Below are 25418 nucleotides of genomic sequence, written 5' to 3' on the forward strand. Positions count from 1 at the left end.
CATCAGCGACCTAATTTCTATGAATGAGCCACCTCCCTGACCATCTGAGAGCCGCTCCATAAATCAGAAATTTTTAAACAGGCCTTAAAACACATTTGTACAGGCTGTCTTTCTTATAGTCCTAATCTGGAAAGTTCTTTTAGCACCTAGCCTACTACTGCTATTTCCTACGATGTTTATTGTATTTCTTTAGGTTTTTATTTTCATTGTTTGAATTTTTGCCTTTGTAGCGCTTTGAGATAACACTGTAATGAAAAGCGCTATACAATTTCAATCTATTATTATTATTATTCTTCACACCTCTGTTGTGGTGTGTGTGAGGTGCTAAACACTGTGTGTGCGACCAGCCACCAGATATGCTTGGGCAGGCTCAATTAGGCTGCAAATTGAGTGTCTCAGAGCTGCAGAGAAAGGGCAGAATGTATAATGGATCTGGATGAGACGGTCATGGACAACACCGCCAACGACCGCCCTGTAAATCAACCAACACGCACACACACACACACACACAAACACATACGTACACATACACAAAGGTGTGGGGGTCCTACCGTTGAGTTGTTGGATGCTCTTGGAGGACAAGCTGCCCCCGGTGAAGCCACTGGTGGCGTCCAGTGGTGAGATGATGTGGGAGCGTAACGGAGGAAGATACTGGGGCTTGTTGGGGTTGTTCTGGTCTACAGGACATCCTAGAGAAAACCAAGGAAGCCAAAGGATGCCATTTTGAGAGAGTAGACACAGTTCTCTTTATCTTCTTTAGACTATTTTAACAATTTCTCAAAAGGGGCATATTTTGGGGACTCATACGGGATCTGGACTTTGAAATAGCATGTGTTACTTTGTTTATTTCTGTAACTCGTGTTTTTGGTGTCCGTGTTGTCGGACTGTGTCATTGGCTTTTTCTTTACACCTCAGGGTTAGCTAACATTCATTTAGAAATGTCTTATCAATCAGGAAAAATCTATTCACTAAATACAATAGCTTTATGTTATGTTGATCCAATCTGTCAACACAAGCTTCCAGGTAACCTCCAGGTTACCTCCATCCTTCTGTACGCTTTGCCTCCTCGGACACCAATTTGAGACCCTAACTAGTGGAATCCATGTTCGCTTCCCACTCATGGCGGATAAAGGGTGAGTATACACTAGAGGGTACGCTCGTGCTCAACTGTGAACGTTGATTGATTCCAGATTCTCCTCTGGCGGAGAGCACACATTCATTCATTTAGTGCCGAGCTACAGTAGTTGTGTGTGGCAGTAGACTCGTCTGGGCTGTCGAGCAAAGCTTCACACCTGGTAATGGGAGAAGAAATTGCTCTCTGTGAGTGTGCCAATGCCAAGCAGGGTTTGCCGGTCCTTCCATTCGCTGCCAATAGCAGAGAGCGCATTTCCAAAAAACAACGGCCTCAAAGAGAGATTGTTTTGTAATTTGCGGTTATGCTGTCTGGCAGATTCCAGATAGAATTACAGGAAGCAGATGATTGAGGCTCTAATTAACTACCAAAGGTTATAATTAATTAAATTGTTGCTCTCAGTCTCCTCCTCTGCTACATTTCGGAGCATTTCACTCGCATTTGGCAACATCCACTTTGGGGAAAGTTACTTTTCTAATGTCAACATTTTACAGACACTTTTTTACTGTGGAGCTCGGAAATTATGCACTGCAGAGTAGAGCGGCCGTCGCGTACTTCATAAAGCGTGAGTATTGCAATTAAGCGGCTTTATCACAGTACGACACATCTCCGTGGGCTCGTGGAGTTTTTAGTGGGAATTAAAATCACTCTCCGCCACTCTGCATCCTTCAGAGCTCCAACTCTTTCATCAACAGCTGATAATAGGCAGGCCCAGTGAGTAACGAATAGATAGGGTTGCCATGCAAACAGACACTGACAGACGCAATTGCGCAGATTAATGGCCTAGGTGTCTCTGCCTTCCCCTCCGTGATTCCTCCGCCATCCATCTTGTTGTGTCGCCACCACCACAACGGAATCCCACCAAATTATAAATATAAATGTCACATTTTGTATGAGTTATAATTCCACAGATATTATATAGTGGTCCCTCACTAGGGCCTGAGACGTAGGCTAGCCTACATGATAAGGCGAGTAATGACTGTCACAACAAACGACCGGGTGGTGAACTATGACGGTAAACAGCTTAATCATACTTATTCATGTACTATAACCATGATTATCATCAAATTATGACCACTGTAATAATAATTTGGGGTGACATCGACAACAGTCCTTTTCACCCTCTTGAGTCATATTTAATTCCACAAAATGTAATCACCCTCTCAGTGCAAACAGTGTTGGGTCCTCCCTGTGGAATAGAAGCAGGGATGTATTCAGTGATGTGAAAACTAAACGTTGCAGATAGAAATAGAATGAATAGAGCGAGCATGATTCCCTATTCTACATGAGAGACAATCATATCTGTTCTACACAAAAACTTTTATTTCTGAACATTCTGTAACATTGAGCATGTGGAGCCTGGAGGAGGCCCAGGCCTGTCTTGTGTTGGGCAGCTGCTATAAGTCGTCTGTGGAGAGGAGACTAATTGTAAAGAGAGTGCCAGAGGGCTCAATTCTAATAAAATCAAATCAAATTGTATTGGTCGCGTACACATACTTTGCAGATGTTATCGCAAGTGCAGCAAATGGCTTATGTTTCGAGCTCCAACAGAGCATATATATACATATATACAGTGGGGGAAAAAAGTATTTAGTCAGCCACCAATTGTGCAAGTTCTCCCACTTAAAAAGATGAGAGAGGCCTGTAATTTTCATCATAGGTACACGTCAACTATGACAGACAAATTGAGAGAAAAAAATCCAGAAAATCACATTGTAGGATTTTTTATGAATTTATTTGCAAATTATGGTGGAAAATAAGTATTTGGTCACCTACAAACAAGCAAGATTTCTGGCTCTCACAGACCTGTAACTTCTTCTTTAAGAGGCTCCTCTGTCCTCCACTCGTTACCTGTATTAATGGCACCTGTTTGAACTTGTTATCAGTATAAAAGACACCTGTCCACAACCTTAAACAGTCACACTCCAAACTCCACTATGGCCAAGACAAAAGAGCTGTCAAAGGATACCAGAAACAAAATTGGATGATCCAGAAGAGGATTGGGAGAATGTCATATGGTCAGATGAAACCAAAATAGAACTTTTTGGTAAAAACTCAACTCGTCGTGTTTGGAGGACAAAGAATGCTGAGTTGCATCCAAAGAACACCATACCTACTGTGAAGCATGGGGGTGGAAACATCATGCTTTGGGGCTGTTTTTCTGCAAAGGGACCAGGACGACTGATCCGCGTAAAGGAAAGAATGAATGGGGCCATGTATCGTGAGATTTTGAGTGAAAACCTCCTTCCATCAGGAAGGGCATTGAAGATGAAACGTGGCTGGGTCTTTCAGCATGACAATGATCCCAAACACACCGCCCGGGCAACGAAGGAGTGGCTTCGTAAGAAGCATTTCAAGGTCCTGGAGTGGCCTAGCCAGTCTCCAGATCTCAACCCCATAGAAAATCTTTGGAGGGAGTTGAAAGTCCGTGTTGCCCAGCGACAGCCCCAAAACATCACTGCTCTAGAGGAGATCTGCATGGAGGAATGGGCCAAAATACCAGCAACAGTGTGTGAAAACCTTGTGAAGACTTACAGAAAACGTTTGACCTGTGTCATTGCCAACAAAGGGTATATAACAAAGTATTGAGAAACTTTTGTTATTGACCAAATACTTATTTTCCACCATAATTTGCAAATAAATTCATAAAAAAATCCTACAATGTGATTTTCTGGAGAAAAAAATCTCATTTTGTCTGTCATAGTTGACGTGTACCTATGATGAAAATTACAGGCCTCTCTCATCTTTTTAAGTGGGAGAACTTGCACAATTGGTGGCTGACTAAATACTTATTTTCCCCACTGTATATATATATATATATATATATATATATATATATATATATATATATATATATATACACATACATACACACACACACATATATACACACACACACACACACACACACACACATATATATATATATATATATATATATATATATATATATATATATATATATATATACAGTCGTGGTCAAAAGTTTTGAGAATGACACAAATACTAATTTTCACAAAGTCTGCTGCCTCAGTTTTGATGATGGCAATTTGCATATACTCCAGAATGTCATGAAGAGTGATCAGATGATTTGCAAAGTCCCTCTTTGCCATGAAAATGAACTTAATGCCAAAAAAACTTTCCCACTGCATTTCAGCCCTGCCACAAAAGGACCAGCTGCCATCATGTCAGTGATTATCTCGTTAACACAGGTGAGAGTGTTGACGAGGACAAGGCTGGAGATCACTCTGTCATGCTGAATGAGTTAGAATAACAGACTGGAAGCTTTAAAAGGAGGGTGGTGCTTGAAATCATTGTTCTTCCTTTGTTAATCAAAAAGGGCTTCACAGGCAAGGACATTGCTGCTAGTAAGATTGCACCTAAATCAAACATTTATCGGATCATCAAGAACTTCAAGGAGAGAGGTTCAATTGTTGTGAAGAAGGCGTCAGGGCGCCCAAGAAAGTCCAGCAAGCGCCAGGACCGTCTCCTAAAGTTGATTCAGCTGCGGGATCGGGGCACCACCAGTGCAGAGCTTGCTCAAGAATGGCAGCAGGCAGGTGTGAGTGCATCTGCACGCACATTGAGGCGAAGACTTTTGGAGGATGGCCTGGTGTCAAGAAGGGCAGCAAAGAAGCCACTTCTCTCCAGGAAAAACATCAGGGACAGACTGATATTCTGCAAAAGGTACAGAGATTGGACTGCTGAGGACTGGGGTAAAGTCATTTTCTCTGATGAATCCCCTATCCGATTGTTTGGGGCATCCGGAAAACACCTTGTCCGGAGAAGACAAGGTGAGCGCTACCATCAGTCCTGTGTCATGCCAACAGTAAAGCATCCTGAGACCATTCATGTGTGGGGTTGCTTCTCAGCCAAGGGAGTGGGCTCACAATTTTGCCTAAGAACACAGCCATGAATAAAGAATGGTACCAACACATCCTCCGAGAGCAACTTCTCCCAACCATCCAAGAACAGTTTGGTGACGACCAACGCCTTTTCCAGCATGATGGAGCACCATGCCATAAGGCAAAAGGGATAACTAAGTGGCTTGGGGAACAAAAAATCGACATTTTGGGTCCATGGCCAGGAAACTCCCCAGACCTTAATCCCATTGAGAACTTGTGGTCGATCCTCAAGAGGCGGGTGGACAAACAAAAACACACAAATTCTGAAACAAAACCCCACAAATTCTGACAAACTCCAAGCATTGATTATGCAAGAATGGGCTGCCATCAGTCAGGATGTGGCCAATAAGTTAATTGACAGCATGCCAGGGCGGATTGCAGAGGTCTTGAAAAAGAAGGGTCAACACTGCAAATATTGACTCTTTGCATAAACCTAATGTAATTGTCAATAAAAGCCTTTGACACTTATGGAATGATTGTAATTATACTTCAGTATACCATAGTAACATCTGACAAAAATATCTCATAACACTGAAGCAGCGAACTTTGTGAAGACCAATACTTGTGTCATTCTCAAAACTTTTGACCACGACAGTTTGGGGTCACTTAGAAATGTCCTTGTTTTCGAAAGAAAAGCAATTTTTTGGCCCATTAAAATAACATCAAATTGATCAGAAATACAGCGTAGACATTGTTAATGTTGTAAATGGCTATTGTAGCTGGAAATGGCAGATGTTTTATGGAATATCTACATAGGCGTACAGAGGACCATTATCAGCAAACATCAGTCCTGTGTTCCAATGGCATGTTGTGTTTGCTAATCCAAGTGTATCATTTTAAAAGGCTAATTGATAATTAGAAAACCCTTTTGCAGTTATGTTAGCACAGCTGAAAACTGTTGTGCTGATTAAAGAAGCAATAAAACTGGCCTTCTTGAGACTAGTTGAGTATCTGGAGAATCAGCAATTGTGGGTTCGATTACAGAATCAAAATGGCCAGAAACAAATAACTTTCTTCTGAAACTCGACAGTCTATTCTTGTTCTGAGAAATGAAGGCTATTCCATGCGAGAAATTGCCAAGAAACTGAAGATCTTGTATAACGCTGTGTACTTCTCCCTTCACAGAACAGCGCTAACTGGCTCTAACCAGAATAGAAAGAGGAGTGGGAGGCCCCGGTGCACAACTGAGCAAGAGGACAAATACATTAGAGTGTCTAGTTTGAGAAACAGACGCCTCTCACAGGTCCTCAACTGGCAGCTTCATTAAATAGTACCTGCAAAACACCAGTCTCAACGTCAACAGTGAAGAGGCGACTCCGGGATGCTGACCTTCTAGGCAGAGTTGCAAAGAAAAAGCAATATCTCAGACTGGCCAATAAAAAGAAAATATTAAGATGGGCAAAAGAACACAGACACTGGACTTCTTTGCAACTCTGCCTAGAAGGTCAGCATCCCGGAGTCGCCTCTTCACTGAACAGTAGTGTGTGTGTATATATATATACAGTGAGGGAAAAAAGTATTTGATTACGTTTGCCCACTGACAAAGACATGATCAGTCTATAATTTTAATGGTAGGTTTATTTGAACAGTGAGAGAAAGAATAACAACCAAAAAATCCAGAAAAACGCATTTCAAAAAATGTTAGAAATTGATTTGCATTTTAATGAGGGAAATAAGTATTTGACCCCTCTGAAAAACATGACTTAGTACTTGGTGGCAAAACCCTTGTTGGCAATCACAGAGGTCAGACGTTTCTTGTAGTTGGCCACCAAGTTTGCACACATCTCAGGAGGGATTTTGTCCCACTCCTCTTTGCAGATCTTCTCCAAGTCATTAAGGTTTCGAGGCTGACGTTTGGCAACTCGAACCTTCAGCTCCCTCCACAGATGTTCTATGGGATTAAGGTCTGGAGACTGACTAGGCCACTCCAGGACCTTAATGTGCTTCTTCTTGAGCCACTCCTTTGTTGCCTTGGCCGTGTGTTTTGGGTCATTGTCATGCTGGAATACCCACCCACGACCCATTTTCAATGCCCTGGCTGATGGAAGGAGGTTCTCACCCAAGATTTGATGGTACATGGCCCCGTCCATCGTCCCTTTGATGCGGTGAAGTTGTCCTGTACCCTTAGCAGAAAAACACCCCCAAAGCATAATGTTTCCACCTCCATGTTTGATGGTGTGGATGGTGTTCTTGGGGTCATAGGCAGCATTCCTCCTCCTCCAAACACGGCGAGTTGAGTTGATGCCAAAGAGCTCGATTTTGGTCTCATCTGACCACAACACTTTCACCCAGTTCTCCTCTGAATCATTCAGATGTTCATTGGCAAACTTCAGACGGGCCTGTATATGTGCTTTCTTGAGCAGGGGGACCTTGCGGGCGCTGCAGGATTTCAGTCCTTCACAGCGTAGTGTGTTACCAATTGCTTTCTTGGTGACTATGGTCCCAGCTGCCTTGAGATCATTGACAAGATTCTCTCGTGTAGTTCTGGGCTGATTCCTCACCGTTCTCATGATCATTGCAACTCCACGAGGTGAGATCTTGTATGGAGCCCCAGGCCGAGGGAGATTGACAGTTATTTTGTGTTTCTTCCATTTGCGAATAATCGCAACAACTGTTGTCACCTTCTCACCAAGCTGCTTGGCGATGGTCTTGTAGCCCATTCCAGCCTTGTGTAGGTGTACAATCTTGACCCTGACATCCTTGGAGAGCTCTTTGGTCTTGGCCATGGTGGAGAGTTTGGAATCTGATTGATTGATTGCTTCTGTGGACCCCTGTCACTTTAATACTGTTTACATACTGTTTTAGCCACTTCATATGTACACAGAGTATACAAAACATTAAGAACACCTGCTCTTTCAATGACAGACTGACCAGGTGAATCCAGGTGAAAGCTATGATCCCTTATTGATGTCACTTGTTAAATCCACTTCAATCAAGGGGAGGAGACAGGTTAAATAACAATTTTTAAGCCTTGAGATTGAGATGCAATGGAGCTAAAAACAGGCGAAATCCTAGAGGAAAACATGGCTTTCCACCAGATTAATTCACCTTTCAGCAGGACAATAACCTAAAACACATGGCTACACTGGAGTTGCTTACCAAGAAGACAGTGAATGTTCCTGAGTGGCTGAGTTACAGTTTTGACTTAAATCTACTTGAAAATCTATGGCAATACCTGAAATTGCTTGAAAAAAAAATGTAAGAGTAAAGGGCAAATGTTGCACAATCCAGGTGTGGAAAGCTCTTAGACACTTACCCAGAAAGACTCAGAGCTGTAATCACTGCCAAAGACGCATCTACAAAGTATTGACTCAGGGGTGTGAATACTTATGTAAATGAGATATTTCTGTATTTCATTTTCAATAAATATGCACACATTTTTTAAAATCAATTTCATCCATTTTTAATTCAGGCTGTAACATAACAAAATGTGGAATAAGTCAAGGGGTATGATTACTTTCTGAAGGCACTGTAACTACTGCTGTACACACCTTTTCTATTCATATACTGTCCATAATGTCTATACACACCATCATATACATATATATTTATATTCCGGACTCTGACATTGCTCGTTCTAATATTTCTATATTTCTTAATTCCTTTATTAATTTTTTTTTGATTTGAGTGTATTGTTTTGTATTGCTAGGTATTACTGCACTGTTGCAGCTAGGAACATAAGCATTTCGCTACACCCGTGATAACATCTGCTAAATATGTGTACGACCAATAACATTTGATTTTGACTTATTCAACATTTTGTTGTGTTACAGCCTGAATTCAAAATTAATTCAATAAAAAATGTTGTCACCCATCTACACATAATACCCCATAATGACAAAGTGAAAACACATTTTTGGGACATTTTTGCAAATGTATTAAAAATAAAATACAGAAATATCTCATTTACATAAGCACTCACACCCCTGAATCAATACTTTGTCGAAGCACCTTTGGCGGCGATTACAGCTTTGAGTAGTCTTGGGTATGTCTGTACATTTGGATTTGGGGATCTTCCTTGCAGATTTTCTTTAGCTCTGTTAAGTTAGATGGGGCACGGCAGTGAACAGAAATCTTCAAATCTTTTCACAGATTTTCAATGGGATTCAAGTCTGGGCCACTCAAGGAGTTTCACATTATTGTTCTTTTTTTGTTGTTTTTTTACCCCCTTTTTCGTGGTATCCAATTGGTAGTTAGTCTTGTCTCATCGCTGCAACTCCCCTACGGACTCGGGAGAGGCGAAGGTCGAGAGCCATGTGTCCTCCGAAATACGACCCTGCCAAGCCGCACTGCTTCTTAACACACTGCTCGCTTAACCTGGAAGCCAGCCACACCAATGTGTCAGAGGAAACACCGTCCAACTGACAAGTTAGCTTGCAGGCGCCCGGCCCGACACAAGGAGTCGCCAGAGCACGATGAAACAAGGACATCCCGGTTGGCCAAACCCTCCCCTAACCTGGACCACGCTGGGCCAATTGTGCGCTGTCTCATGGGTCTCCCAGTCATGGCTGGCTGTGACACAGCCTGTGCCACTCGGCAGGATCCCACATTGTTGTTCTGAAGCCATTCCAGCATTGCTTTGGCAGTATTTTTGGGTTCATTGTCCTGTTGGAACAAATATTCGCCCCAGTCTAAGGTTGTTTGCACTCTGAAGCAGGTTCTCATCAATGATTTGCCTGTATTTTGCTCCCTTCATTGTTCCCTTACAAGTCTCCCAATCCCTGCCGCTGAAAAGCATCCCCATAGCATGATGCTGCCACCCCCATGCTTCATGGTAGGGATGGTGTTAAACGGGTGATGAGCTGTGCCTGGTTTTCTCCAGACATAGCCCTTTGCATTCAGGCCAAAGAGTTAAATTTCTATCTCATCAGAAGACAGAATTTTTTGCCTTATGATATCAGTCTTTCACGTGCCTTTTTGCAAACTCCAGGCGTACTGTCATGTGCCTTTTTCTCAGGAGTGGCTTCCGTCTGGCCACTCTCACATAAATCCCAGATTGGTGAAGTGCTTTAGAGACTGTTGTCCTTCTGGCAGGTACTCCCATCTCAGCCAAGGAACTCTGTAGTTCTGTCAGAGTGGTCATTGGGTTCTTGGTCACCTCCCTTACAAGGTCCTTCTTGCCCGGTTGCTCAGTTTGGTCGGACGGCCAGCTCTAGGCAAAGTCTGGGTAGTTCCATATTTGTTCAATTTCACAATGATGGAGACCACTGTGCTCTTGGAAACTTTCAACACTCTAGAAATTGTTTTATCCCCTTCCGCAAATATACGCCTCATCACAATTCTGTCTCAGAGAGCTACGGACAGTTCCTTGGACTTCATGGTATAGTTTCTTCTGGCATGCACAGTCAACTGTGGGGCCTTACATAGATAGGTTTGTTTCTTTCTAAATCATGTCCAAACAATTGAATTGGCCACAGGTGGACTCCAATCAAGTTGGAAGGATGATCAAAGGAAATTAGAAGCACCTGAGCTCATTTTGGAGTGTCATAGCAAAGGGGTGTGAATACTTATGTAAATGAGATATTTCATTTTCAATAAATGTGTAAACATTTCTAAAAACATGTTTTCACCTTGTCATTATTGGGTATTGTGTGTAGATGGGTGAGAAAAACAAACAATTGAATAAATTTTGAATTCAGGCTGTAACACAACAAAATGTGGAATAAGTTAAGGAGTATGAAAACTTTGAAGGCACTGTATGTACAGTATATAATGGTGTGTATAGACAGTATGGACAGTATATGAATAGAAAAGGTGTGTACAGCAGTAGTTATTAGGATTAGCCTTCACTAGAATACAGTATACACTGAGTATACAAAACATTAACACCTGCTCTTTCCATGAAAGGTGAATCCAGTTGAAAGCTAGGATCCATTATTGATGTCACTTGTTAAATCCACTTCAATCAGTGTAGATGAAGGGGAGGAGACAGGTTAAAGAAGGATTTTTAAGCCTTGAGACAATTGAGACATGGATTCTGTATGTATTCCATTCAGAGGGTGAATGGGACAGACAACAAATGTTAGTGCCTTTGAACGGGGTATGGTAGTAGGCACCAGGCGCACCGGTTTGTGTCAAGAACTGCACACTGCTGGGTTTTTCACGCTCAACAGTTTCCCGTGTTTATCAAGAATGGTCCACCACCCAAAGGACATCCAGCCTAGTTGACACAACCGTGGGAAGCATTGGAGTCAACGTGGGCCAGCATCCCTGTGGAACGCTTTCGACACCTTGTAGAGTCCATGCCCCGACGAATTGAGGGCAAAAGGGGGCTGGGGGGGTGTGCAACTCAATATTAGGAAGGTGTTCCTAATGTTTGGAATACTCAGTGTATACTGTACATATGAAGTGGGTAAAACAGTATGTAAACATTAGTCATTGAACACTGGTCATTTTAATATCTACATATGGCAGCAGTCTCTAAGGTGCAGGGTAGAGTACTGGGTGGTAGCTGGCTAGTAACAGTGACTAAGTTCAGGGCAGGGTACTGGGCGGAGGCCGGCTAGTGGTGACTACCGTAAAACATCAATTTAACGGCGAGTCTCAAATAGCCACCTGTCCCTTTTAATAGCCGGACAATGGCACATATTTCAGCAAATAAACTCCTGTTTCAAATAAATGGCCGGTCTAAATTAATTGTTTACGAGGTTACCATGAATTGTTTGATGTCACATAAAATAATTCAGAATCGAAAATATTATGGCAATTTGTTTTGAAAAAGACGCATACTAAGACAAAATAAACGTGACACAGTGTGTAAATTATAACACAGTGCAGGAAATTAAGAAATGGATTAAAATGCTGGAAGTGAATGCTGGAATTAAACAATTAAATATGCAAATGAGCAAAAGCTGTGTGCATTAAAAGACGCCTGGCTCAAATAGAAGCCTGTCTCTAATAAGTGCCTGTTGTGTCCAGTGATTTAAGCAAATAAACACCCAGAATATTAATTGAAGTTTTACGGTATTTAACAGTCTGATGGTCCCAGCAGCTTTGATGCACCTTTACTGTCTCCGCCTTCTAGATGGAAGTGGGGTGAACAGGCCGTGGTTCGGGTGGATGAGGTCCTTGATGATCTTCTTGGCCTTCCTGTGACACCAGGTGCTGTAGATGCCCTGGAGGGCAGGCAGCATGCCCCCGGTGATGCGTTAGGCTGATTGCACAACCCTCTGGAGAGCCCTGCGGTTGCGGACGGTGTAATCTTGGTTACCCAGAAGTAAAAGTTTACAAGTGAGATTACGGACGGTGCAATTGCCGTAGCAGGCGGTGATACAGCCCGGCAGGATGCTCTCAATGGTATATCTGTAGAAGTTTGTGAGGGTCTTCGGGACCAAGCCAAATTTCTTCAGCCTCCTAAGGTTGAAGAGGCGCTGTTGTGCCTTATTCACCACACTGTGTGGATGGATCATTTGAGGTTATCAGTGATGTGCACGCTGAGGAACTTGTAGCTTTTCACCCTCTCCGCTGGCCCTGTCGATGTGGATAGGGGCGTGCTCTCTCTGCTGTCTCCTGAAGTCCATGATCAGCTCCTTCGTTTTGTTGACGTTGAGGTTATTTTCCTGGCACCACTCCGCCAGGGCCCTCACCTCCTCTCTGTAGGCTGTCTCGTCATTGTTGGTAATAAGGTCTACCACTGTTGTGTCATCACCAAACTTGATGATTGAGTTGGAGACGTGCGTGGCCACGCAGTCATGGGTGAACAGGGCGAACAGGAGGGGGCTGAGCACGCACCATTGTGGGGCCACCGTGTTGAGGATCAGCATGGCGTAGGTGTTGTTGCCTACCTTCACCACCTGGGGTCGGCCGGTCAGGAAGTCCAAGACCAGTTGCACAGGGCGGTGTTCAGATCCATGGCCCCGAGATTAGTTTTTAGTTGTAGCCCTGGACAAACTTAGTTGACAAGTTGAATCAGGTGTACACTCAATATGGGTAGTTAGTTATATTTCTATGCAAAGGGGGGGGGGGGGGGGGGGGGGGGGGTCTGCGTTTACTTATTCCATTTCTCACTTAATAATAATAATAATAATATGCCATTTAGCAGACGCTTTTATCCAAAGCGACTTACAGTCATGCGTGCATACATTTTTGTGTATGGGTGGTCCCGGGGATCGAACCCACTACCTTGGCGTTACAAGCGCCGTGCTCTACCAGCTGAGCTACAGAGGACCACGCACTTATTAGAAATTGTCTGCATTTACTTAATCCATTTCTCTAGATTCTGTGGTTCCAGGCAGGCAACCTTTTAAAAATAACCAAATTAATTCGCATCTGGATAAAGGGGGCATGTGAGTGGTTTTAATATGTTTAACCTTAGACAGGCGGTGGTAGCATATTACATTACTCTGAAACATTTGTATCTGTGCCCTTTAGGCAAAGCGCACAAAGCACTTAATTCACCTTACAAATATTTGGGGGAGGACAAATTTCCTCTGTGTTTGCTCCAGTGAGTTCAGGCGATTAGTTCCTCTCTCTCGCTCATGCTGCAGTCCTGCCAGGGTTTATCGGTCTGCTGCAGATGAGGAGTGTTGAAAGGCCTGGAGATGGACCTAATTGCTCTTCTTGGCCAAATACTTTTCCCCGTGTGTGAATGCCTGTGTGTGTGTGTGTGTGTGTGAGTGATTTCATTAATAATACACTGAACAAAAATATAAACCCAACATGTAAAGTGTTGGTCCGATGTTTCATGAGCTGAAATAAAACATCCCAGAAATTTCCCATACGCACAAAAATCTTATTTTGCTCAAATTTTGGGCACAAATTTGTTTACATCCCTGGTTTTGACCATGACAGTTTACAATCCAGGGTTACTCCAAGCAGTTTAGTCACCTCAACTTGCTCAATCTCCACATTATTCACTACAAGATTTAATTGAGGTTTGGAGTTTAGTGAATGATTTGTTCCAAATACAATGCTTTTAGTTTTGAAATATTTAGGACTAACTTATTCCTTGCCACGCACTCTGAAACTAACTGCAACACTTTGTTAAGTGCTGCAGTCATTTCAGTCGCTGTAGTAGCTTACATGTATAGTGTTGAGTCATCCACATACATAGACACTCTGGCTTTACTCAAAGCCAGTGGCATGTCATTAGTAAAGATTGAAAAAAGTTATGGGCCTAGACAGCTGCCCTGGGGAATTCCTGATGGCTACTATCTTGTGATCACTACATCCAATGGATTTGGATACTGCTTAAAGATATGATCAATACATGTTGATTATTTAATTCCTCTACTGTTTGTAACTACCCTGGTAGGTTGACTGATAATCTGATTCGAACCAGGATCTCTAGTGGCACAGCTAGCACTGCGATGCAGTGCCTTAGACCACTGCGCCACTCGGGAGACACAATTCACTGTATCACAATTCCAGTGGGTCAGAAGTTTACATACAATAAGTTGACTGTGCCTTTAAATAGCTTGGAAAATTCCAGAAAATGATGTCATGGCGTTAGAAGCTTCTGTAAGGCTAATTGACATAATTTGAGTCAATTGGAGGTGTACCTGTGGATGTATTTGAAGGCCTACCTTCAAACGCAGTGCCTGTTTACTTGAGATAATGGGAAAATCAAAAGAAATCACCCAAAACCTCAGAAAAACAATTGTAGATCTCCACAAGTCTGGTTCATCCTTGGGAGCAATTATCAAACGCCTGAAGGTACCACGTCCATCTGTACAAACAATAGTACGCAAGTATAAACACCATGGGACCACGCAGCCGTCATACCGCTCAGGAAGGAGACCCGTTCTGTCGCCTAGAGATGAACGTACTTTGTTGCGAAAAGTGCAAATCAATCCCAGAACAACAGCAAAGGACCTTGTGAAGATGCTGGAGGAAACATGTACAAAGTATCTATATCCACAGTAAAACGAGTCCTATATCAACATAACCTGAAAGGCCTCTCAGCAAGGAAGAAGCCAGTGCTCCAAAACCGCCATAAAAAAGCCAGACTACGGTTTGCAACTGCACATGGGGACAAAGATCGTACTTTTTGGAGAAATGTCCTCTGGTCTGATGAAACAAAAATAGAACTGTTTGGCCATAATGACCATCGTTATGTTTGGAGGAAAAAGGGGGTTGTTTGCAAGCCGAAGAACACCATCCCTACCGTGCAGCATGGGGGTGGCAGCATTATGCTCTGGGGGTGCTTTGCTGGAGGAGGGACTGGTGCACTTCACAAAATAGATGGCATCATGAGGAAGGAAAATTATGTGGATATATTGAAGCAACATCTCAAGACATCAGTCAGGAAGTTAAAGCTTGGTCACAAATGGGTCTTCCAAATGGACAATGACCCCAAGCTTAAGGACAACAAAGTCAAGGTATTGGAGTGGCCATCACAAAGCCCTGACCTCATTCCTATTGAAAATCTGTGGGCAGTACTGAAAAAGCATGTGCGAGCAAGGAGGCTTACTAACCTGACTCAGTTACACCAGCTCTGTCAGGAGGAATGGGCCAAAATTAACCCAACTTATTGTGGGGAGCTTGTGGAAGGCTACCCGAAACGTTTGACCCAAGTTAAACAATTTAAAGGCAATGCTCCCAAATACTAATTGAGTGTATGTAAACTTCTGACCCACTGGGAATGTGATGAAAGAAATAAAAGCTGAAATAAATCACTCTCTACTATTATTCTGACATTTCACATTCTTAAAATAAAGTGGTGATCCTAACTGACCTAAGACAGGGAATTTTTACTAGGATTAAATGTCAGTTATTGTGAAAAACAGAGTTTAAATGTATTTGGCTAGGGTGTATGTAATCTTCCGACTTCAACTGTACATTATGAAGCATTTCACACATGTTATCCAGATACTGACTGTTAGCACTTGGTGGTCTATAGCAGCTTCCCACCAGAATGGGATTTAGGTGAGGTAGATGAACCTGTAGCCATATTACTTCAAAAGTATTTAACATGAGATCCTCTCTAATCTTCACAGGAATGTGGTTCTGAATATAAACAGCAACACCTCCACCATTGGCATTTCTATCTTTTCTGTAAATGTTATAACCTTGTATTGCTACCACTATCATCAAAGGTATTATCTAAGTGAGTTTCAGAGATAGTTAGAATATCTGTTACTAGCAAATTATTGATTTCATGAACCTTGTTTCTTAAGCTACATATGTTAACGTGGGCTATTTTGAGCACTTTTCTTCTGGGATGCATACTTGTTTTATTGCTTTACTGGGAAGCTTAGCAGCAGTAGATGTGCTCATGTTCTTTAAGTTAGTGCAGAGTGAGCTGCACACAGTGGACTTCCTCCTCGGGCACACCGGCTCAGTGCTAACAGTTTAAATCTGGTTCTTAGGCACATGATTACTGCATACAATAGCTGTAGGATCAGCAGAGGCATTCAGGGCAGTTAGAGGGACATAAATTAGGTTACTTATATTGTGTCTACCGCCGCCCCTGGTGTAATGTACATTTGCTGAAGCGTTCTGACAACTCTGCGTCACAATGGTAGGATTAGCTGAGCTGGGCTTGGGTCATTGTTAAGTCATTGTCTCAACGCAGCATTATAATGCTGTGAAAGGATCCAGGAACCCAAATGATTTGGGTGGATCCCATCCTCCTTATAAAACGTGTTTTGTTTCCAAAAGGTATCGAAATTGTCAACTAAAGTTACACCCATTAATCACGTAGCCAGTTGTGAAGAGCAAGAATCCTGCTAGCGTTCAATGCCACGATGCAGAGGGCAAAGGGCCAGATATGATGGGTTTTTTGTTAGTGTCTAGCAGAGAGTCAATCAGCTCTTTAAAATCCAGTTTCAACTGTTCAGAGCTGCCTTTCAAAATGTCATTAAAACCCACATGGACTATGATAGAATCGGCACTGCGGCCGCAGACACAGGCATCCCCAGCGATGAAGGTGCAGGAAGATCAGGCAGGCTCCAGGACGGCAAAACTATTCGTTGTTTGTATCCGCTCCGGGCCTCTCGTTGGGAGTGTAGACTGCTTTGCGGGAGGTCGCTGTCTTCGGCTTCCAAAAATCGTAGATTTTTTTCTTTTTTCTTTTTTAGGGGGTATATCAGCTTTAATATTGCAGATAGATTGTAACTTCCATCAATGTAATTGTCTGCATCACTTCCAATCCCCCATATGTTTTTTTTATTTTCTCGCATATATACATATATACAGTGGGGAGAACAAGTATTTGATACACGGCCGATTTTGCAGGTTTTCCTACTTACAAAGCATGTAGAGGTCTGTAATTTCTATCATAGGTACACTTCAACTGTGAGAGACAGAATCTAAAACAAAAATCCAGAAAATCACATTGTATGATTTTTAAGTAATTAATTTGCATTTTATTGCATGACATAAGTATTTGATACATCAGAAAAGCAGAACTTAATATTTGGTACAGAAACCTTTGTTTGCAATTACAGAGATCATACATTTCCTGTAGGTCTTGACCAGGTTTGCACACACTGCAGCAGGGATTTTGGCCCACTCCTCCATATAGACCTTCTCCAGATCCTTCAGGTTTCGGGGCTGTCGCTGGGCAATACGGACTTTCAGCTCCCTCCAAAGATTTTCTATTGGGTTCAGGTCTGGAGACTGGCTAGGCCACTCCAGGACCTTGAGATGCTTCTTATGGAGCCACTCCTTAGTTGCCCTGGCTGTGTGTTTCGGGTCGTTGTCATGCTGGAAGACCCAGCCACGACCCATCTTCAATGCTCTTACTGAGGGAAGGAGGTTGTTGGCCAAGATCTCGCGATACATGGCCCCATCCATCCTCCCCTCAATACGGTGCAGTCGTCCTGTCCCCTTTGCAGAAAAGCATCCCCAAAGAATGATGTTTCCACCTCCATGCTTCACGGTTGGGATGGTGTTCTTGGGGTTGTACTCATCCTTCTTCTTCCTCCAAACACGGCGAGTGGAGTTTAGACCAAAAAGCTCTATTTTTGTCTCATCAGACCACATGACCTTCTCCCATTCCTCCTCTGGATCATCCAGATGGTCATTGGCAAACTTGAGACGGGCCTGGACATGCGCTGGCTTGAGCAGGGGGACCTTGCTTGCGCTGCAGGATTTTAATCCATGACTGCGTAGTGTGTTACTAATGGTTTTCTTTGAGACTGTGGTCCCAGCTATCTTCAGGTCATTGACCAGGTCCTGCCGTGTAGTTCTGGGCTGATCCCTCACCTTTCTCATGATCATTGATGCCCCACGAGGTGAGATCTTGCATGGAGCCCCAGACCGAGGGTGATTGACCGTCATCTTGAACTTCTTCCATTTTCTAATAATTGCGCCAACAGTTGTTGCCTTCTCACCAAGCTGCTTGCCTATTGTCCTGTAGCCCATCCCAGCCATGTGCAGGTCTACAATTTTATCCCTGATGTCCTTACACAGCTCTCTGGTCTTGGCCATTGTGGAAAGGTTGGAGTCTGTTTGATTGAGTGTGTGGACAGGTGTCTTTTATAAAGGTAACGAGTTCAAACAGGTACAGTTAATACAGGTAATGAGTGGAGAACAAGAGGGCTTCTTAAAGAAAAACTAACAGGTCTGTGAGAGCCGGAATTCTTACTGGTTGGTAGGTGATCAAATACTTATGTCATGCAATAAAATGCAAATTATTTACTTAAAAATCATACAATGTGATTTTCTGGATTTCTGTTTTAGATTCCGTCTCTCACAGTTGAAGTGTACCTATGATAAAAATTACAGACCTCTACATGCTTTGTAAGTAGGAAAACCTGCAAAATCGGCAGTGTATCAAATACTTGTTCTCTTCACTGTATATACATACATACATATCCTTTAAAAATATATATATTTCCCTTTATTACTTTCCAACCCCACCATCCCCTCCCTAATTGGAGTAAACTAGTGAACAACAATGCTTAGGCCTCTACTTCAGGCTTATACATACTATATACATTTTATGGACACAGTCACTAATTATATTTTGTTTGTTTTTACTCCTGAACTTCCTCCGATCATTTTCATGATGTCCATCTGGTATGCTTCTATATGCCATATCTTTCTAACTGTGCTCTTTCACAAAAGCTCACAATATATAACCTATATACTTATTATGGACACAGCATGTCTTACACTAGTTATCCTGTTGTTATTAGTTGTTGTTATTAGTCCCATCCTTCAGCTCCATTCAACACCTCCCATCTACCTCGTAACACCATCCATATTGGATTTCTATTTGCCATATATTTTTCAACTGTACTGTGATGTTTTACAAAAGTTCTGAACCTTTCTATTCTCATTGTTTCTACAGTTTGTGAATTGAAAATAAACATCTTTGCTAAAAGTATTATTATATTATTGATCGATTGACTATGACTTTTCAGATCACCCAGTAGTGCTATCTGCTGGGTCAGCTCCATGGAAATATTGCAATCCTTCAGCCATTCCTGGACCTGTGTCCAGAAACAAGCTACAAATGGACAGTACCAAAACAAATGATCTAATGATTCTGTCTCTTCACAGCCAAATCTGCAGAGCTGGGAAGATTGTATCCCCCATACAAATAACATTCTATTGGTAGCAAGAATTTTATATAATAATTTAAATTGAACAATTCTAAGTTTTGAATCCGGCATCGTTTTGCGTATCAGTTCATAAACACTATGCCATGGAATCGGTACGTCAAAAATCTCTTCCCAACTATTTTGCAATCTATATGGGACGGCTATCAATCTTTTGGTCCTTAAATGAAACTGGTAAACTTTTTTATTTATCACAATTTTCTTTAACCAATTATGTTCCATCGTTGATTGCCTTTCTCCTCATGCTGTGCTCCTTCGACGGCACTATCAGATGGGGGAGCTCCGGGCAACACCGCCCAGTCGGATAACGACAAACTACAAGGCGGAGATGCATCCAACAAGGGCGAACGCCGTCCAGCCACCGGCGTAGAAAATGTAAACATTCCACTCTGCGTTTTCCCCAGTTTCTTACGTAGGCTGGCGACCTGCGTGATCAAGGAAGCCACCTCAAGCCTATAATCCTCTGCAAGTAAACAATTGCCACATTGGATCTCCGAGTGATCCGGTTTGTCCTGAAACAGCTCCTACAGCGCTGGAACCGTTCATTTAGTTCTCCAGACAAAGAAGGCTCCATTGTAAAACTAATCTGGTACCAACTTCGTTAGCTTGAGGGCTAGCAGCTTAGTGTCTCTGTCAAGCAGGCTTCAACCTGTCTCTTAAGAAATTGCGGTCCTAGCTGTTAAAAGCTAACCGCGTTGTGGAATCCCAGAAAAAACAAGTTCTGTATACATATTTATGAATAGCCTTTTTGTTTGAAACAAAAATAACAAACCGAGTGACCCAAAACACACCTGCAGGCTGCATCAGATGACCTGGCCTCTACAATCACCAGACCTCAACCCAATTGAGATGGTTTGGGATGAGTTGGACCGCAGAGTGAAGGAAAAACAGCCAACAAGTGCTCAGCATATGTGGGAACTCCTTCAAGACTGTTGGAAAAGCAATCCAGGTGAAGCTGGTTGAGAGAATGCCAAGAGTGTGCATAGCTGTCATCAAGGCAAAGGGTGGCTACTTTGAAGAATCTCAAATATATTTTGATTTGTTTAACACTTTTTTGGTTACTACATGATTGCATGTGTTATTTCATAGTTTTTACAATGTAGAAAATAGTGAAAATAAAGAAAAACCCTTGAATGAGTAGACGTGTCAAAACCTGTGACTGGTACTGTAAGTCTCGAGTCCGAGCCATTGAATTGCGACTCCACTATGTCCCTGTACTGTCGTTTTGCCTCTGATTGCCTTACGGAGGTCATAGTTTGCACGCGTCCATATTTCCAGTCACCTTGCCATGGTTAAATGCAGTGGTTTGCGCTTTCAGTTTTGCGCGAATGTTGCCATCTATCCACAGTTTTTGGTTTGGATGAGTTCTAATTGTCACAGTGGGAACAACATCCTCTATGCACTTCCTGATGAACCCAGTCACCAAGTCAGAGTATACGTCGCTACTTTTCTCAGAGGCGACCCGGAGAATGTTCCAGTCCGCGTGATCAAAACAATCTTGAAGCACAGATTCCGATTGGTCAGACCAACGCTGAACAGTTCTTACCACGGGTGCTTCCCTTATAGGTGGGGAGGAGCAGAATGGTGGTGTGATCGGATTTGCCGAAGGGATGGCAGGGGAGGGCCTTGTAGCCGTCCTGGATGGGAGAGTAGCAATGATCTAGAGTCAGTGATGTGCATGTAGCACAGGAGATGTGTTGTCAGAACAAACAATCATAATATCAGTCAAATATATCCAATTCCCACTTTAAGAGGTTTAAAAAAAAATAAAAAATTGACCAAAATGTCCATGACGTAGAGTAAAGTATTGTTGGCCAGAATAGATAGATGCAGTTCAATACATTATTCATGTTTACATTTTACATTTTAGTCATTTAGCAGACACTCTTATCCAGAGCGACTTACAGTTAGTGAGTGCATACATTTTCATATTGGCCCCCCGTGGGAAACGAACCCACAACCCTGGTGTTGCAAGGGCCATGCTCTACCAACTGAGCTACAGGGGACATAATTCATCAATACATTTCTTGGTAGTCCAACAAATATTGCTCTCAGGTTGTAAATCACAGCTGGCCTGGTACATCGTTTGCTACCTCCAGCCATTCGGGATGCACTGTTTCAGTTTCAATGACTGAATATTTTTGACAGAAACTAACAAATGTAACCAAGGCTGGGAATGTCAATACAATCAAACTAGCAAGGGCAATGATCACAAGTCAGTCATAATGTGGCTAATAGGCTAGCTTATCTATTTATGTAGCTTTTTAAAAACACGGACCCTAGCCCCATCGTTTTTCTGTGGCTATAGCTAGAGATGCAGGTGTCCTTTGGTTAGCTAGCAAGAAATGTGAATCACTTTCCTAGCTAGCTCTGCTGAACTTGAACAACTGTTATTCACAGTTAGCATATCTCTAAGTTGTCAATCAAATGTATTTGGCATAGATCAAATGGGCGAGCAGGCAGGAAAGTTCCCATTCAGTTGTCAAAACGTGGGTTGGGACAAGCATGCATTGGCAGGCAAGCTGCCGAAGGGTGAGCAGGCTACTATTCCCCATCATTTATCAGTGAATTTTTGACGGCCAACTACAAGCTGAAAGACTTTGAGAGGGTTTATCTACAGTTCCCTCGTTAGATTTTAGCTCATCTACCTCTGGCTAACAGTTGTTGATCTTGTTGTTGATGTGCATAGGCAACTGAAGGAGAGATGGCCTACGTGTTCATGATTGTTTGATCAATAGGACAGTAAAGTTCCCAAATGTAAGAGGACTCCCATGGTATTTACATAGTTGCAGAAATCCATTCAGGTGTATTTTGTGGCTTTTGGCGAATGCTTTCTAATGATCTAAAGTCACGCTGTTGCTACTGCCTTAAAAAAAACAGCCCAGTTCAAAGTGAATGATGGCAGGACCGTGTGGCAAATGGCTTATTTGCATATAGGCCTACTGTAGCTCTGATTGGCTCTTGTACACCAGTTTTTGTATAGTCCGGTCCTGGACAAGACAGATGCTTTAATTAGGTTTCATTTACTGCAGTGTCTATTAATTGTCCAAACACACGGCCGATTTCCCACTCTATATTACAATATATTTTCACAAATGCCTTACTCTACGTCATTCACAAACATTCTATGAAAGTAAAAAGGTATTGTCGGACATTATTCATTCTAATCAGACAGGTTTTTTACATGGGCGATACATTGGAGATAATATAAGGCAAGTACTGGAAACAATAGAACACTATGAAAAATCTGGGAAACCATAGCAAACTTCGAAAAGCCATTTGATAAAGTACGACTGGGGTTTATATATAAATACCTGGAGCATTTCAATTTTGGACAATCTCTTATAAATTGGGTTAAAATCATGTATAGTAACCCTAGGTGTAAAATTGTAAATAATGGCTATTTCTCCGAAAGTTTTAAACTGTCAAGAGGAGTGAAACAAGGTTGTCCACTATCGGCATATCTATTTATTATTGCCATCGAGAAGTTAGCTATTAAAATCAGATCCAACAATAATATCAAGGGATTAGAAATCCAGGGCTTAAAAACAAAGGTGTCATTGTACGCTGATGATTCATGTTTTCTTTTAAATGCACAACTTGAATCCCTCCACAGCCTCATAGAGGATCTAGATACAATTTCTAACCTCTCTGGATTACAACCAAATTATGATAAATGTACTATATCACGTATTGGATCACTAAAAAATAAAATTTTTACATTACCATGTAGTTTACCAATAAAATGGTCTGATGGTGATGTGGATATACTCAGAATACATATCCCAAATGAAATAAATGATCTCACTCCAATACATTTTAATAGAAAGTTAGCAAAAATAGATAAGATCTTGCTGATCACCCTGATTAACTCTTTAGTATTATCCCAGTTTACCTATTTGCTTATGGTCTTGCCTACGCCTAGCAAACTGTTTTTTTAATTATATGAGAAAAAAATATTCAATTTTATTTGGAACGGCAAGCCAGACAAAATTAAACGGGCCTATTTATATAATTAATATGAATTCGGAGGACAGAAATTATTAAATATTAAAGCATTAGACCTTTCACTAAAAGCTTCAGTCATACAAAAGTTATACTTAAATCTGAACTGGTTCTCTAGCAAATTAGTAAGATTGTCTCACCCAATGTTCAAGAATGGCCTTTTTCCCTTTATTCAGATTACAACCTCTCACTTTAAGTTATTTGAAAAGGAAATAATCTCCCAAATATCACTATTTCTAAAACAAGCCATAGAAAGTTGGTTGCAATTTCAATTTAATCCTCCAGAAACGACAGAACAAATAATGCAACAAATATTGTGGTTAAACTCGAATATACTAATTGATTAAAACAACTTTTTTTTTGACAAAATGTTTAAAAAAGGTATAATCTTCGTAAATGATATTATCGGTAGGACTGGTGGAGTTATGTCGCACATGCAGCTAACAAAAACATATGGAAATGTCTGCTCTACCCAAAATTACAACCAAATAATTGCAGCATTACCGCAAAAATGGAAAAGGAAAGTGGAAGGGGGAAAAAGTAAGGAACTTGTCTGTCGGCCTTGCATTAAAGAATATAATTGGTTAAAGAAAATTATGACAAATAAAAAAGTATACCAGTTTCATTTAAGGACCAAAGGTTTGACAGCCGTCCCATATAGATTGCAAAATAGTTGGGAAGAGATTTTTGACGTACCGATTCCATGGCATAGTGTTTATGAATTGATATACGCAAAACGATGCCGGATTCAAAACTTAGAATTTTTCAATTTAAATTATTATATAAAATGATTACTACCAATATAATGTTATTTATATGGGGGATACAATCTTCCCAGCTCTGCAGATTTTACTGCGAAGAGACAGAATCATTAGATCATTTGTTTTGGTACTGTCCATTTGTAGCTTGTTTTTGGACACAGGTCCAGGAATGGCTAAAGGATTGCAATATTTACCTGGAGCTAACCCTGCAGATAGCACTACTGGGTGATCTGAAAAGTCATAGTCAATCGATCAATAATATAATAATACTTTTAGCAAAAATGTTTATATTCAATTCAGAAACAATGAGAATAGAAAGGTTCAGAACCTTTGTAAAACATCACAGTACAGTTGAAAAATATATGGCAAATAGAAATCCAATATGGATGGTGTTACAAGATAGATGGGAGGTGTTGAATGGAGCTGAAGGATGGGACTAATAACAACAACTAATAACAACAGTGTCCATAATAAGTATATACAGTGGGGAGAACAAGTATTTGATACACTGCCGAATTTGCAGGTTTTCCTACTTACAAAGCATGTAGAGGTCTGTAATTTTTATCATAGGTACACTTCAACTGTGAGAGACGGAATCTAAAACAGAAATCCAGAAAATCACATTGTATGATTTTTAAGTAAATAATTTGCATTTTATTGCATGACATAAGTATTTGATCACCTACGAACCAGTAAGAATTCCGGCTCTCACAGACCTGTTAGTTTTTCTTTAAGAAGCCCTCCTGTTCTCCACTCATTACCTGTATTAACTGCATCTGTTTGAACTCGTTACCTGTATAAAATACACCTGTCCACACACTCAATCAAACAGACTCTCCTCTCCACAATGGCCAAGACCAGAGAGCTGTGTAAGGACATCAGGGATAAAATTGTAGACCTGCACAAGGCTGGGATGTGCTACAGGACAATAGGCAAGCAGCTTGGTGAGAAGGCAACAACTGTTGGCGCAATTATTAGAAAATGGAAGTTCAAGATGACGGTCAATCACCCTCGGTCTGGGGCTCCATGCAAGATCTCACCTCGTGGGGCATCAATGATCATGAGGAAGGTGAGGGATCAGCCCAGAACTACACGGCAGGACCTG

The 25418-nt window shown here is 41.7% G+C and overlaps 1 protein-coding gene across 1 annotated transcript in view; it reads right to left on the reverse strand.

Annotated features, from left to right (window-relative positions):
- Nucleotides 1-25418, reverse strand: part of nphp4 (nephronophthisis 4) — a 173375-nt gene that overhangs the window by 24213 nt on the left and 123744 nt on the right. Inside the window, exon 18 of the mRNA XM_084186484.1 lies at nt 552-689. Within this exon, the coding sequence (XP_084042610.1) occupies nt 552-689 (138 nt within the window). The remainder of the gene's footprint in view (nt 1-551; nt 690-25418) is intronic.

This window comes from Coregonus lavaretus (assembly GCF_964263955.1).
Source record: "Coregonus lavaretus genome assembly, chromosome: 22".
NCBI classification, from domain to species: Eukaryota; Metazoa; Chordata; class Actinopteri; order Salmoniformes; family Salmonidae; genus Coregonus; species Coregonus lavaretus.